At 39.0% G+C, this 17,107-nt stretch overlaps 1 protein-coding gene across 1 annotated transcript in view; it reads left to right on the top strand.

Moving 5' to 3' along the window:
• The window catches only part of LOC114556034 (metal transporter CNNM4), a 45,729-nt gene extending 33,066 nt beyond the window's left edge, over nt 1–12,663 (top strand). The window contains exons 5-7 of the mRNA XM_028578856.1: nt 3,829–3,925; nt 11,326–11,504; nt 12,302–12,663. Of these exons, the coding sequence (XP_028434657.1) occupies nt 3,829–3,925; nt 11,326–11,504; nt 12,302–12,565 (540 nt within the window). The 3' untranslated portion in view covers nt 12,566–12,663. The remainder of the gene's footprint in view (nt 1–3,828; nt 3,926–11,325; nt 11,505–12,301) is intronic.
• The last annotated feature ends 4,444 nt before the right edge of the window (nt 12,664–17,107 follow it).

The raw sequence follows: 17,107 nt of genomic DNA, 5'->3' as shown, positions 1-17,107 counted from the left end.
AACGTGGATCCATTAGCCCCTGCGCTAAGCTATTCAGCGGCTAACGCTACTCTACGCTAACTCGCCCAATGTTAGACCCAGGTGAAAAAAGCTTCTGGGGGGGTGTTTGGCTCGAGGTCATGGTGCAAAGGAACCTAGGGTAAATTACTCCGAACCATCACTTTAAAGCTTGTGACCAGGGTTGATTCTGTGTAATACTGAGTCAGTGGTGGACCACAATGACCCACCCATGGCCTGTTTTTTTAAATAAAAACCCAATGTTGGTGCAGTATATTGCTCCAAGTGTTGGCAAGCTGTACTGCAGATCTGTGAAAATGGGTATGACTGGAGCAACGGCAGGCTTTACACTTCTCACTCCTGTCCTCCTCCTCCCCCTGTTTCTATTCTTTCTCTTCTCCCTCCCCCGTGCCTCCCTTTTTTAATTAAACACCAGCCCTACTGGAGCGTGCACGGCTGTGAATTGCCCAGAGTCAGCCTTCTGCATACTCGTCAAGCATGTATGTGTTTTTGTGTAGGTGCACGTGTTACAGGCAAGTTACAGTATTTAGTAAAGTATTTGACCCCGGCCGACGCTTACGTACACACAGAGTTTGACCATATGTTGAGAGGGGATTATCATCTTTCCAAATCTGCTGATAGACTTTAAGTGGAATAAAGCTGGTGACAGAGCCAAGGAGATTTAACCTATGCATTAGGTGTCAAATTAAAAAAGTTGTGCTGTTGTAAACCTTACATACTTTTGGGGGGCACCAGTGGAGTAGATGGACAGATGTAGGATTATGAAAGAAACATCAGGAGGCCAAATCACTGGAAAGACAAACTCTGCATTCCAATACCCATACTACAATACTATATAGTATACCAGAAGAAAGATTTAGTATGTCCCAAATTAATACATGGTATGTCAAATACAGTATGCCAAAAATACCAGGAATACATCTGGTCAGATTTTGAGGTATGCAAGCCAGCATGCTTTTCTGGCTATTCTAACCCACAATCCTTTGTACGGCATATACTGTATGAGCTCAAGGTGCAATTTTATGAAGAAATAGTATGTCTACTATATGTATTGTATGCATACTGCATGCAACAGTACGTACTTTTTAAGGGCAGCTGCAGTACACACTAAAAGTAAAACGTATTGGATTTGGAGATTAGCCTTTTAGTTTCCATGGTTGATTTTTTTTTTAAAGCAAAAAAGCCAGAGGAAGTTTGCAGTGAATGTCTGCTACCCTTTCAACAGCAAGTTGTCCTTGAGCAAGGCATTTGACCTGTGATTACTCAACGGCCGAAGGTAGAAGCCTGTGGTTCCACTGAGCAGGTGTGATTGTGTGTAACTGGATGAATTTGGACCAGTGCGTTCCGGCAAAGGCATTCATGCCCAGTGAAATAAAGCCTGGTTGCAACAGTTAGCGAGTTGCTCAGTGATTAGTCAATTAGTTGATTGCAATAATGAGTCATTTATTAAGCAAAGACGGCAAACATTTATTGATCTTTTGAAAATGTAATGGATAGATTGATCAAGAATATAAATAATTGTAGGTGGCAACCCTCGAGAGAGTAAGTAAGACAGTACTACTATCAGTAAGCATCAAAATGGTGGAGGAAATTACTTTAAATCATGTTCATTGATTGTTTGGATGTTAGTGGGATTGATATCAAACAGATAACATACATAACAAATAGAATTGTTGGTGTGAGAAACATAAAGCATCAAAATAGTCAGACTTTGTGCTTTAAATGTATCAACAGTGTCAGAGTAGTGTTGGTGTGGATTAGACTTTAGTTCTGATCTTGGCGTCGGTTGAGAAGCGCTCGCTGTTGAGCCACGGAGACGTGAGCTTAATTCAGCACAGCGTCTGTGATGGGTGCAGCCTACTTTGTAACTTCAGTGACAGATACATCCACACCCCCTTCTACCCCCCCATCCATCCCTCCCTCCCCTCCCTGTAATATCCAGGCCATGTTTCTAGACTAAATTTGGATGAGAGGATGGTTACATTAGATCGTTTATGTTTGTAAATCTCTCGACCAGTTCATTCCAGTAGGTCTTAAAGAGAAACGTACATTGAACTTAATGGTGTTTAATAGATCGACCTGTTTATGTAAAATATAATGTCTTGTTGTTGTTGAGACCTTGTTTGTTTATGATCTGTGAATCTGGAATTATAAACCTTTATCAGATGGCTTTACATACACTACAGAGTAGAGATGTTCCGATACTGATACCAGTATTAGTGTCGGCTCCGATACTGCCTAAAACGCTGGTATCGGTATCGGGAAGTACTGGAGTTTATGCACCGATCCGATACCACGTAATAAAGCCTTAAAGAAAATCTACGTTAAAGTAGTTTATTTATGTTCTTTTTCCGTTATAACTGACTGTCAAATTGCATCATAAAAAGAAAGTTTTGTGGCATTCATTGTTTGTGTTTGTTCATGTTTCACAAAGAGTTTAACCTGAGCCAGACCAACAACAAAGATAGAAATCATATCACATCCATACAGGGATAGTAGTATACAGCTGTTAAAACATAATGAAATATATGACACACTGGTATCGGATCAGTACTCGGAATTGGCCGATACGCAAGTTCAGGTATCGGAATCGGTATCGGGAAGCAAAAAATGGTATCGGATCATCTCTAGTACAGAGCAAAACAAATACAACCTTGTAAATCCATAAATCCTTCATTTCTACCTTTAACTTTACTACAAAGTTCTTTACATTTCTTCACACATGTATTCTGTTTCTGCTTGTTCCAACACTTTTTATTGCTATAGTGAAATATTCACCTACGGTGTGATGGATTCTATGGCTGCACTGTTATATCAAAAGAAAATAGTGTAAATGTTTTGTGCGTCATTTTAAAAACATATCCCTGCAGCGTGCATTTGCATTTGATTGGATTCTTAAAATCCTGAATTTAAAAACTATGTTGCACAGGTTTAAGCAAGCATGACTTGATGAGCCCCCATGGCGGAGTTTATAGTCCACGAATAAACTTCTGCAGGGGAATTACTCACATTAAAATTACTCAAATGAAACGTTACTCTGGAATTAAAGCTATAGTGCGTAGGGTCTAGCTCCCCCATGAGGAATTCTAAGTAATGACAACAAAACTGTCGGCGCATCCACATGACACAAGCCTCCAGTGATCGCGCACCACCCCATCCCACCCCTCCTCCACACAGTTGCTAGTAACCAAGGAAGCAAAAGTCGCCAGATGACACGAATAGGAGGATGGAGGGAAGGAGGCATGACAGTGTGGATTAACTGTGCTGTGTTGTTGCTGCTGTTCACACATTCCAGCAGTCCGATTCAGGCCAACTCACTCTACTAACACAGAGGCCTCCTTAACCCCCTTCTGTCCTCTCCTCTGTCATCCACCCCATCTGCCTCTCTGACCTGTGATTGCACCGCACTCTAGAGGCCAAACTGTGTAATTTCATACAAACTAAAAGTCAGGGTCTCAAGGCACCATTAGACTTTTTTTTTATAAGAATTAGTAATCAGTGTTGTCTTCGATTCAGATCAACAGAAAATGTATCTATTTTGACAACCATTTTAGTCATATTAAAGTAAATTTACCAAACACTTGCTGGATCTAGATTCTCAAATGTCAGAATTTAATGCGCCAGAACTAAATATATTTTGGGTTTTGAACTGGTGGTTGAAAAAATAAGACATTTGAAGACATCACCTTGGACACTTGAATTTTTCATATTTTTTTGGACATTTTATAGACTATTGATAATAAATAATGCTATTCAAAGTTGTAATTTCTCATACAACATCCATGTTTGTTTCTGTTGTCTTCTTTTCAGGGACGAGTGGAAGTGGAGGCCGGCAACGAGAACATGAAGTTTGAGACCGGACCTTTCTCATACTACGGTGTCATGGCGCTCAATGCTCCCACACTGGGTGAGTCTAAAACCTCTCCTCTCCCATAATGAATCTATAAATTAGTACTTTCAGTGTAATGTATCCACTTTTAAATACCTCTACTGCCACATAGTGGGAAAAAGGAGTACAACAGACTATTGTGCTCCCATAAATGTCTATTTAGTTTAATTTAGTTTAAAGCGACTAAAACATTAGTAGTAACCAATTACATTTTTTATTTTGATTGAACATCATTAATGCAGTTATTTCTAAGAGATGACAATTTGATAATCATTTATGAACATATCGTAGTATACCCCCCAAAAATGAATAGGTTTTTTACCTACTATGGAAGATTTGTATATTATTTTACCCTCATTCACAATCCATTACATCAAAGTGTCTTCCACCAGCATGAGAGGACATTGTGTGGCTGTTTTGTTTTTTACAACTTTGCATCTTAGGAATTCTGTAAGTGCTCCTGTGGACTGCCTATTAATACAGCAAATACAATATACGGCCCTTAAAGATATCATCTGTCTGCAGGACATTTTATTGCAGTTAATTAAAACATTGTGGCTATCACTCATAAATATATAAATCAGGTTGAACAGCTGCATATTGAATGAGGGACAGTAAGGAGAAATGCTGCTACGGCCAACTGCAGATCCAGTTAAGCAGCCCCATCTGGTGATCAACGTGAAGGTGGCCACTTATACACATCTATACCCACATTACATCAACTTACATGAAACAGTGTGTACCCACGGATAAGTCTTGCTCATTTGTTTTGTTAATTAACGGAGACAGTCCTCATTAATCAAAAGAGAGATGCATGTTCATTTTTATCCATTGTTCTTTAACCAAAAAAGGCAAAACTTAAACTTTATTTTACCAGAACAGTTTATTGAGATCAGGGTATTGCTTTTTGAAAGAGAATAGCAGCACAGTTGACAGACAATAGAAGCAAAAATGCAGCACAACACAGCAAAGATTAAGTTATTTGCAACTTTAAATTATTGTACATCATATGACTTTCCGTGAGTACCGGAAATTTGAGAACATTTAGGATTGTCAATGATATGCTTTCATCTGATAAACTAGTGGTAAACACGGGGCAACTGGTCCACGTAGTTAAAAACAAATTCAGGGATTTAGTTTTTAATATATCAGATTTAACGTGCAAACACAGACACACACTTCTCTAACACCATCGTCCTGTGTTTGACCTCGACTTGCTCATGAATGTCTGACAACAGTGAATTAATCAATCAGTCAGTCGGACTAGAATTTAAAAAATCCCATTAGGAATGATATATCAAACAGATTATTATTATTTATTTAGCAGGGGGTTTGGTTTGATTTTACTGAGGGATTCGGGAGGGTTCATGTGTTGTAAGTGGATTTTGTTGATGACCTTTGAACTCCTCCCCTCACTACAAAGTTTTCTCCATTTTGTGTCGCTGGGTTCAGCTGTCAACTTGTCTGTCTGTCTTGTCTCTGTCTACTTTTCAAGCTCTTTCCCTCTCTTTTATTCCAAATCTCTGTCTGCTACAGTTTATCCTGCATCATGCGTCCTCATGACAGAAAGACTAGCACGTCAAAAGATTTTGGCCTTCTCCTCCTGTCTTTGAGAACACCGATGACATGCTCTGTGGAGCTGACAAAAATGACTGGAAGCTAGCACTGAATGCCTGGTCAAATGTGTATATATTTATATTTATATAGATATTTACTGATTTATATCAAACATTTGCCCAATTCTTAAGACAGTTGTTTTTAGACATTTAAGAAGTTTAGAATCATTTTTTAAATAAAAAAAGTTTCTTTTTTGCTACAGATATTGTATTGGCACTAGAACAGAAAAAAGCAAATTATACTAATAGATAAAAGCACGAGTGATACTGTAGTTTTTTTAAACATGGAAAAAAAAAGGGGCTCTTCCTGCCTGATTACAGTTTCATGTCATGTAGGTCGTGAAAACCCCAACACAATGATGGGTTGGGGTTCAGTGTGTTTGGCTTATGGCAGCAGTTTAAGGCCCTGAACAACTAATTTGACACGACGACAACCTGGAAAGACACCAATGTTGTCTTTCCTTTCTTTTTCATCTCAACACTGAACAGCTCATTATTGCAGGTGCTTCAGGTAGAGAGCAAAAAGATTTGTGAATCATAGTTTCTCTTTTTCATTTTCCGTCCTTCCTTTCTTCCTTCTCAACATCATCAGCCTTATTCACCCATTTCCCATCAAACTTTTGTCATTTTCTACAGTGCAATCTGTGTGATGTTGCCATTGGAGAATTTCTCCATGGTTTTGCATGTCCTTGTCCAGTCTGGAAGCAGGTCTGTCTTTGTGTCTCCCAGTGTCTCACTCTCCGACCCTCCCCTTTAACCCCCCTCCTCCCTCTGTCCCATCGATCACCTCCTCCTGCCTCCTTCCTTTTCTCCTCTCAGTGGCTGCACCTCGTCCTCGCCACAGCTCCTTTAAAAGGTTTTCTCTGTTCCCTCGGTGGCCAGGTAAACTCCGGCATGTCTGGGTCCTTTTTAACACCAAGGATGGGCTGGTGCTCCGGGGAGGGTGGGTGGTGCTTGAGTGGGCAGGCGTGCCTGGCTCTTGAGTCGCCAGGTGTGGCTCTGAAATTTTTGTTGCCTTAGAAATCTGTCAAAAGGTAAATTGAAGCCTGATCACGGAGGGCAGAAGATAGTGTTTGCACTGCTCTTTATGGGTTGAAACCGTGGATTTATTATTATTTATTATGGGTTGCTTTTCCATATACACCCAAATCAGTGAAACATACTTGCAGTGATATCACCAATTGTGGCCAAAGGTTTCACCTCACAGACCGCAGCGTAGCAGTAGTTTCCTTTTCCGTGTGATTCAATGTAGATTTACCCTTTACGGACAGCAAAGACTTCCAAGACGACAGCTCATTTTTTTCCAAATAAGCTCTTTGTTCAACCAAAGAAAATCTGTTTTACGCCTGCAGAGCAGGTGAGTAGGAGGCAATGAGAAGGTGGCAAGTCCATCTATTCTTAGCAAACACTTGTAGGTGTAGGTCAGCGTTCATGTTACTGTACGTGAATATGTATGTGAATTCAAATTTTCTTTGTCCCGAAGAGGTTTGTCTGCTTAAACTCTTAGAAAGCAGAGTGATGATGATCTACTTTTTGGTTTCTACCGCTTATCATAGTAGTATTTATATAGTATAGGAACAACAAACTGCAGTACTGAAATATCCAAGATATGATGCCAGTGTTGTAGTACATCTTTTGTGCAACAGAGAGCACTCACAATATATTTTTTGAACTGTAAAATGTTGCTTGTAGTAAAACAATTTGAGCTGCAACGTTCAGTTGATTAATCAAGTAATCATTTGAGTTATTTTTGAAAATCAAAAAGTCTAAAATTCTCTGGTTTTAGCTTCTGAAATGTGAATATTTGCTGGTTTTAATAGTCTTTCATGACTGAGTATCTTTGGGTTTTGAACCATTGATGGGACAAAATGAGCAATTTGAAGTCGACACCTCGGGCTCTGGGAATTTATGATGGGTTGACATCACTTCAGTATTAGCATAGGCACGAGAAAACAGGAGTACAGAGGAGACGCACGGGTGAAATGCCGCCAATCGAATCATTGCAAAGTAAGAAAGTTGATCAAAGAGCTTATCTAACAAAACGTCAGCAGTTCTTAAAATGCCACATGGCATCTCTAAGGTAAAATGGAGAAGGATAGGACAACGTCATCCTTCCTCTGTTTATTTTATGTCCGTATTCAGGTGTAAGATCACTGTAACTGTTAAATCAATTAAAGGAATGAAGGCGAGAATGTGGAGCTATTGAGATGCAGCCTGGGAGTTTTGGTTATTGTTGTCCTGTCCCTCACTCTCATGGTGCAGTGTAAACCTTAGTTTTCAAGACATAAAGGGATAGTTTGGATATTTTGATGTGGGGTTGTATGAGGTACTTATCAATTATCAGTGTACAAATGGCGGTCGGCCCGCTTCCAGTTTGAAGAAGCAGGCAAAAGTACCAACAAAGAAGCTAAGCAACGCACTGCTGTGGACAGGGCAGCACGGGCAGCAGCAAAATGAAATTTATTTTTGCCACCTAGAAAAATCAATATCGGTACGCTATACACCAAATATTTTTATCGATTTACCTTGCCCTCAGACAGCCTTTTCCAACAGTGAACTGAAGCCGTTATATCAATCTACGATCCCTTAAAAGCCACCAGACTTCTTTTGACTAAAACAGTAATTCTACTTTTACAGAACACAGAGTTGCTGGTCTACTGCTGCCTCGATTGGTTACTCTTTGTGTTTATTGTGTGACTTTGGTGTTTTAAAGGGTTAGTTCGGATTCACCAATGTAACACAAACTAACCGATCGAGGCAACGGTAGACCAGCTACTCCTGAGTTCTGTGAGGTAAAATTACTCTTTTTTTTTTTTTTTTTTTTTTTTTTTTTTTTTTTTTTTTGTCAAGAGTCTGGTGGATTTGAAGAGAGCATAGATGGTAAGCTTCAGTTCCCTATTGGAAATGGCTGTCTGACAAAAGAAGTAAAGCTGTTAAATTATTCTAAATATAGCGTAAACCGATATTGATCTTTTTAGATGGCTAAAATACATTTAGCTGCTGCCCCTGTCCACAGCAGTACATTGCTCAGCTTCTGTGACGAGACTCCTGTCTGCTTCTCTAAACTAGGGGCGTGACGGCCGCCATCTACTGTTGGTAATACACTGACTAGGAATAAGTACCTCATACAACCCCTCTTCAAAATATCTGAACTATCCCTTTAAATGGCATTACTTGGCATTAGGGTAGGAGTGTTTGGAATTGGGTCCACTTGGATTTTTAAAAACACTAACTCACTCTGTGTGCACCAGCTCACAAGTAGAAGTTTGGTTGCTTTAAAACCTTCACTGATTTTTTTTTTAAGTTTTAAAGCTCCAGCGGGTAACATATCTAACGTTAATCAATATATATATATATATATATATATATATATACACACACACACACACACACACACACACACACACACACACACACACACACACACACACACATTTTATATACATCTTCTTTTTTTTTTTAAATAAAAAGGGGTGTACAGGATTTTGGTAACCTCTTTGAGCACAGCCCTAAGATTATATGTTCTTAAAACGTAATCATCAAAATAAAAACTGGAAAACGTTCTTTTCATGTTAGGTCATAGTATGTGTGTTAGTATTAAATTTAGTATCAGTTTGTGTTGAGTAATGTGACTGAAGATGAGAAAATGGAAGAGCAAGAAACCTTACGTCTTCCTTAAAGTAAACAACTTTGCACTTACTGCTTACAGAGTGACGTAAACAACAAATTGCACTCTGATTCAATAATACAAATATTTATATGTTGTTTAGACAATCTCATTTTTCTTAAGTTTACACGTCAAACAGGACTCACATGATTCGATAATACAAATATTTATATATGTTGTTTAGACAATCTCTAATTGTAGCTGGAAAAGCTACTTTGAGTGCTTTGGTTTTAAGTTGTACATACATACTAAATAAAAGAAAAGTTGCCAACTAGCTCTTAAGAATTACTGTATTGAATATCAACATAACAAATATTGTCTCATAGCGAAGTGAATCTAACCACTAACTAGGACATTAGCCGTAGATAACCAGGACTAACTAGCTAGCTTAATTATTTGAAAGCTAATGCAGTTGACGTGTCCAGGTAAAACAGTTTCCTATGACTCACTGAGGCCCCCTGCTGGAAGACTCACAGCTACTGGTAATAATACAAGGCAGCTGGTAAAGAGCATGAGTGTGAAGTGTGTTTTTTTTTTTTGGTGAAACAAGCATTCTCCTCTTTTTATAAGTTGACACTTGCCAATCTTGTCCTAACCTGAATACAGTGAATTTACTTTTGAGGTATTTAATCCATTTCAATCCTATTTTATTAAGCCATATCTTGGTTTGCATCATTACGAATACAAAATTCTACTTTGTAAGTATGTGAGTAGATGACAAGTTTGGTTGGTGTTGGTCATCCTTTTAAACATTGCTTGTTATGCTTCTGGGACATTTTCTGTGTCACCGCCTTTGGGTGTTAGAGAGGCACAAGTTTGCTGATGTGATAGTGAAACAAAGGGTATCTACAGTAGAGATGGTCATGAGTTTGTTTGAAATAACTAAACATTAACACCCTTCTTTTTTTTTTTTTAGCGCCCTCTCTTGCTCTCATAGATGTAACTTCTTTAGATGTTATTTTGTGCATTCATTATACCTTGCGTGTCACATTAGTCATTCATATCATTAATATTAACCTCCATTCAATCCTACACTGCATTTTGTGCTCTTGAGGTCCTCTGTTGATCTGCATCATAGAGCCATTAATTCATTAATGGCTTTAAAACAGTAGTGTAAAGCCCTCGCCACAGCTTCCTGTAGTGATGAACAGTGTTTCCTATTTGTATGTATGTAGGACGGCCTGATAGATCCTTACCACATCATTTTCAGTCCTTCCAGAAAAATGCAGAGTTTTTTTATGATTGTTGTGGGCAAAAATCCTTGATTATGCGGCACGTTTTGTTAAATGCAATGGAATATGCGGGATATTTATGCAATTTTATGCGATGAAATTGCGGGAACTTGCAAAAACTGCGGTTTGATGAAAAAGAGAAGAAAAAGGGATTAACCCCAACACCCTGCTTTTTTAAAACTTAATTTCCAAAAATAGTTTACAGATATTCAGTCATTGCATTAAGTAAACAAATAAGATACAAAAATATATACATATAATATTAAAGTAAAAATAAAAGTAATAGTCTAAACAGGGAAATAAAAGATACAAAAGAGACAGACTTTCAAAAATCGTTAATAATATAGACAGCAGGAGCACTTAAACAAAGAGATTTGAGTAGACATCAGATATTAAGATAGGTTTCTTATTGGATGTCAAATTCAACCTCCAACACCTGCTTTTCGATGATGTTCACGTCACGTAATTACGTCATTTCATAACATTCCCATGGCAACAGGGGAAAATGGCTGCTCTTGTGTGAAGTAAACGCAACATTTTTTCAACGTTCTGCTAAGATATATGTGACTTTTTTTGCAACGAAAAAGCGGGTATTATGAAATCATGCAAGCACCGCATATTTTGCGCAGAAATCAGCAATTTACGTGGCGAAAGTGAGGCATATTTGAAAAAATGCAACCCCCGCATGAATATGCAGACTTTGGCTGATTATGCATTGAATTATGCGATCGCATAATCGCGTTTTTCTGGAGGGACTGAATCATTTTGTCTTTTAGAAGCGGTTATAACCTTATATTCTGTGTGTGTGTGTGTGTGTGTGTGTGTGTGTGTGTGTGTGTGTGTGTGTGTGTGTGTGTGCGCGTGCGTGTGTGTGTGTGTGTGTGTGGGCGCGTGTGCGTGTAGAGTTTCGTTCGCCATCTAATGTCAGCGGGTTGAACCGCACAACCTCTCTGAGCGGAGCCGACCGGACAGAGTCCCTCTCCATCACCGGCAGCAACAGCCAGCTCAACAGCAGCATCCCCTTGCAGCAGTACACGCCTGACTTCTATGTCCGAGCTCTCACTGACCTGCAGTTTGTCAAGGTTGGTTATACATTTTAATCTTTGATAGAATAGTGTAAACCAGATATAGTAGAGGTACCCAAAACATTCTCCAAGAAGGGATATACAACTGTATTGTATTGTATGGGCATTTATACCACAGCCATAGAAAATACTAGAAAAGAAAAAGTTCTGTTCTCTCACATCTGTACAGGCTGTCCCAAAGTTGCTTTCTCCAACAACTGTCATGACAATGTCGGTATTTACCAGCAGCAAATTGAAGTGCCCTCTCTTCCAATACCAGGAAAAAAAACATCTTACCAGCATGTACAGTGTTCATTTCAACATGAAGTTTACCTGCTTAGTCATTATATATGAAGCTTATCTATATTCAACTACAATTTTCAACCAAATATAGACACATTTTAAACTAGATGCCTAGACCTTTATTTACCTGCAAATTAGCCAATTAGCTAAGTCAGTGCTTACTGGTATAAAGTGTTGTAGTATAGTATAATTATTTTTCCTGGGATAGATTGTTATGTCAGAAATCCTTTACCCCTTTAGGTACAGGTTGACATTTTAGAGATGTAGCTTTCTTCTTTCCTTTGCTGAGAGTTGGAAGATGGATATAACATCTCATATCGGCCTATTCAGTATAAGGCTCTAGCTTCATATTTTTTTTGTACAGACATAAGAGTGGTATTGACCGTATCTAATTCATCAGCAAGAAAGCGGAAAAAAAAACGTTTCTCCCAAAATTTCTAACTTTAAGCTTTACTTCTGGTAGACCGAAGACAACAACACTTCTCAGTTTTGGTCTCCCCTCTTTCCCTCAGGTCACACGGGCCCAGTACCAGAACGGTCTGATGGCGTCCCTTCTGGACAGCACGCCCCAGTCCCCGGAGAGCAGCCACAACACGATTAACCTGGATCATACCACTCCCCCTGCCACCGCCAACACCACCATCACCATCACGGACCTGGGAGCAGACTCCACCCCTACAGAGAACGGTCCGGACGAGACAACGCTTCTCCTCCTCAACGAGCAGAACTCACCGCACACAGCCAACCACCACAGCCAGCTGGGAAACAGCGTTTGACCCCCTACATACTCCTTTTGCACGCATGCACTACTACGCTTGAATGTATGCTGAGGAGGGGAGGTGTGTGTGTGTGTGTGTGTGTGTGTGTGTGTGTGTGTGTGTGTGTGTGTGTGTGTGTGTGTGTGTGTGTGTGTGTGTGTGTGTGTGTGTGTGTGTGTGTGTGTGTGTGTGTGTGTGTGTGTGTGTGTGTGTGTGTGTGTGTGAGAGAGAGAGAGAGAGAGTGGGAATACAGACACACGGACATCAATAGACAAGCCATGTGCATGCATATTGTGTAAATATGCAAGGATTAAACATACACATGCACACACACAGACATGACCCCTTTTTATTGTGGGAACTTCAAGACTCACCGCAAACACTCATCTGTTGTGTGTGTGTGTGTGTGTGTGTGTGTGTGTGTGTGTGTGTGTGTGCGTGTGCGTGCGCCTTAGTGTATTAACTGATGACAAAGATCGGAAGATCAGTCAATTTGCGAGTTTCCTTCTCTGTGTGTGTGTGTGTGTGTGTGTGTGTGTGTGTGTGTGTGTGTGTGTGTGTGTGAGAGAGAGAGAGAGAGTGGGAATACAGACACACGGACATCAATAGACAAGCCATGTGCATGCATATTGTGTAAATATGCAAGGATTAAACATACACATGCACACACACAGACATGACCCCTTTTTATTGTGGGAACTTCAAGACTCACCGCAAACACTCATCTGTTGTGTGTGTGTGTGTGTGTGTGTGTGTGTGTGTGTGTGTGTGTGCGTGTGCGTGCGCACGCCTTAGTGTATTAACTGATGACAAAGATCGGAAGATCAGTCAATTTGCGAGTTTCCTTCTCTGTGTGTGTGTGTGTGTGTGTGTGTGTGTGTGTGTGTGTGTGTGTTTGAAATGTGTGTGTTGCTTCCAATTCACTTTACCTAATGAGAGACTCAGGGAGACTCCGCCCTCCTTCTCCCCCTGCTCTCGCCGACGTACATACATTTATGCGAGTACGGTCCAACCGGAAGCCTCAAACCAAACCCACCGCCGCATGTGTAGCATCCTGCATCCCCTTCTCCCCATCCATACAGCTAGTAGACAAAGACAACCCGAGCATGTCAGTGGAGTTCAAACAAAGTAATATATGTTCCATAGAAATTCATAGTTAGATATTTATTGATGAATTCTGTGAGAGACGGACACACAAGACTATTTTTTTTTGGGGGAGGGGGGGTTGGGTTAGATTTCTAGATTTCTTTTTTTTCCCCTGATTGTGTCCTGGATAGAATCATTAATAGACCAGACCCTTTATCCCAGAGTTAAGAGATTCAGCAGTAATAGACAGCCAGTTTGTATCGTGACTAAGACAATCAATATGTTGATGATCGATCTGTAAAGGGAGGTCGTGTAGGAATCAGTTTTTCCAAAGGTGGTTGATGTTTGAGAGCACTTTGAGTCCTTTCCTAAGGGGTGGGTTGTCGGTGTGTCTGCATCTGTGTGTCTGCATCTGTGTGTGTGTGTGTGTGTGTGTGTGTGTGTGTGTGTGTGTGTGTGTGTGTGTGTGTGTGTGTGTGTGTGTGCGCGTGTGCGTGTGCGTGTGTGTACTTGACCAAAATGGCCATCACCAGACTTGGTGGGAACAGAAACCAAAAGAGGGAAGCATTCACATTCTGACTAGAAAATACTTTAAGAAATCTGAGACTTTATTTATTAAGTTCGATGTGTATGTACATATTATATTGTCAATAAGGGGAAATGTTTTGCCTCGTGAGATTTTACATGTTATATGTTCCTTTGCATTCAGTGGTTATGTTTGGGTTTCCTTTTTTGTAAATCAGATTTGGGGGAAGGGCTGTACTCACCCCTTCCCCCAAATCCCCCAGCAAACATTTACTGTTTGTATTTCTGTAGCCAAACACACTGTTCAGCCCCGCCATTGGCCACATTTTTTCAGCTTTATGGGAAACAATGTTGTATATTTTATGATTATCAAAATGCATGTATTTCACAGAACAGCACACACTCCAGTTGTGTTTTAGTGTACCTTCTGAGGAGATTTTAAAGGAAATATCTTTTCTAAAACTTTTTTTTTTTTTTGTCTTGTGACGGATTTTTCTTTGATTGATTTCTAGCAGAACCACAGTGGTGTTTCATGGCTTTTTTTTTTTTTTTTTTTTTTTTTTTTTTTTGGTGATAAACAACATGAAAAGTGAATCATTCATCTGATTTTATGTTTTTAAAACCAAAGAGAAAGGACTGCTTTCTAGTCTTGTTATTCCTGCGAAGATGTTTGGCGTTCACACAACGAGACATCAATGGTAAAGATTGATTTCCAACTACATATACCAGAATGCAAATTCCACTTCTATCAAGGAACAAATGGTGTGAAATTCTGTGGAAGGAACACTACTGAAGCACTGTTGTGGTCATACTGAAATATGTGGTCATCTTGTTATTTGTTCACTATTCCACAGAAAATATAATTCATTCTGCAACCGAAACAGGACTCCTCCTGTCCTAAAGGGGGAATGTTGGAAAAACTGAAAACTTGAAAAAAAAAAAAAGATGTTTTCAAATGAATTGGAATGACTATTTTCAGGTTTTCATACTTGAAAGTTTAAATGTCACAAGTTTTTTTATTTATTTATTTTTAAGACCGAGAAAAGTAACTTGATGTACTTTTGAGTCAGTAGGTTTTTAGGGTTTTGCAGTACGTGAAATATTTTTGAATGTTTCCAAAACCCAGATATAAACATATTGGCTAAAAAATTAAGCAAGCAGACAGTTTGCTAAAGAAGTAATGGATAATTGATTTAATGTTTTTGAGTGTAAGAAAATTTTCTGCCAAAGACACGAGCGGTGATAATCTAAAGAATAATTGGACAAGTTGGTTTATGGGCTGTTGCATTGTGGGTCTGAGCTGTCCTGTTATTTTGTCTTGTTAACAGGTTGCTAACGATTTATCTACAAGACTCAATTATTTGAGCTGAACTCGATGCTTTGTCAGTTATTATGAACATTACTTTGTTAAAGTCACTGCCAGTTTATTTAACCTAAACTCTGGACGCTTTATGGGACTTTCTGAGCTTGTTTTACTCCGCCTTAAAACCACTTTAGTTTGAGTCTGGTGTCCAGTTTACCTGATGCCTTCATACACTGTGGTACTTTTCCAATCTATTTTCTTTTTACTGGAAAATTTTCACAATTACACTAATTATATTTCAATGTGGAGTTCCACAACACTAAAATCACAGCAGATTGCATTTTTAGTAATATTATTGGTTGAGTAAAACTTCAGTGGGTGAAGACAAGGATACAGCCAAATATAGCTTACTAGCAAGGAGGACAAATATAAATAAGAATAAAAACTAAAATGACCCTTTTTATGCACTTTATGCATTTTGTGACCTATTGTTTTTTTCTAGAAAAGCAGTTATGTAGGATGTTTTATGATTGAATAAAACTAAAATATACAATAATTATAAAAATAGTCAACTATTGGCTCACATTGTTGTTTAGAGGGCTACAGTAGTTTACGTACATTAATATATGAGCTAGTTTGAATTTGTAATATCAAGCTAAGCTAGCTCTCTAATGTCCGGAGCCAAAGTTCCTGCACCTCAGTTTATTTTCTCATAAAGGATTTCTTTCATTTTGAAAACCAGCAATATTTCTACAGGGTTTAATGTCCATAATATTCATATGTCGTAATGTTAATAATGACAAATGGGTCTACTGAACTGGACTGTTAGCATTCAAAAACTACAGCTCCCATGAGACTTTGATAGCATGCTGCTATTCGTGACTCAATATGTATTCTGTGATTTGGTCACATGTCTATCTCCGCACAAATCTTACAGGAAAATTGTTTTAATCTGTTGTGTTATCCCGATTAAATCTGTTAAATTAAATCTTAAAATGTATTTTTGTTATCTCGTACATTGTCCCTGTATTCTTCCAGACGATGTTTGCCAAGGACCAAATCAAAGTTTAAACATTTCCCCTTGCTATGGCACGCTGTGGCTTGTGGCCTATAGAAGATTAGTTTCTACTCACGAAAGCATTGCATAACTTCAGGCCCGTCTGTGAGCTCATGCATCCTGCTTCTTAATAACCGGTAATAAAAACGTTTCCTCTCAGTTTCGTGTAAACACTCTTACTCAGTCATTGAGAAATGTATGGAGTGCTAAGGTCACAAATGGGACTGGCACTGGACAACAATAATGGCATATATTCTTTAACTACTGACAAAATAGTCATATTTTTATCTTAAATAAAGCCCAGGGAGTATTAAAGCTATAGTGATTTTATTTTGAAAGGTGCGGATGTTTAACTCAACCAATGGGGTTTATTCTGCATACAGCAGCTCTGCTTCTGAGAAATGTTTGTGTTTATATATTTTAAACAAGAATTCCACATTTATTGCTCTCCATTTTTGGGGATTGAAGGAAGTTGGAACAGTCCGGACTCTTTTGTCATTTAAAAATAAAAGCACTTTAGTGAGGAAAGCACTCTTTTTCTTACAAAAAAGCCACAAAATTGCCAAAGTTGTCAGTTCAGATCTGTCGC

This window comes from Perca flavescens, chromosome 5 (assembly GCF_004354835.1).
Source record: "Perca flavescens isolate YP-PL-M2 chromosome 5, PFLA_1.0, whole genome shotgun sequence".
NCBI lineage: Eukaryota > Metazoa > Chordata > Actinopteri > Perciformes > Percidae > Perca > Perca flavescens.
Note: the sequence above shows the minus strand (reverse complement) of the source record. Positions and strands in the feature narration are given on the sequence as shown.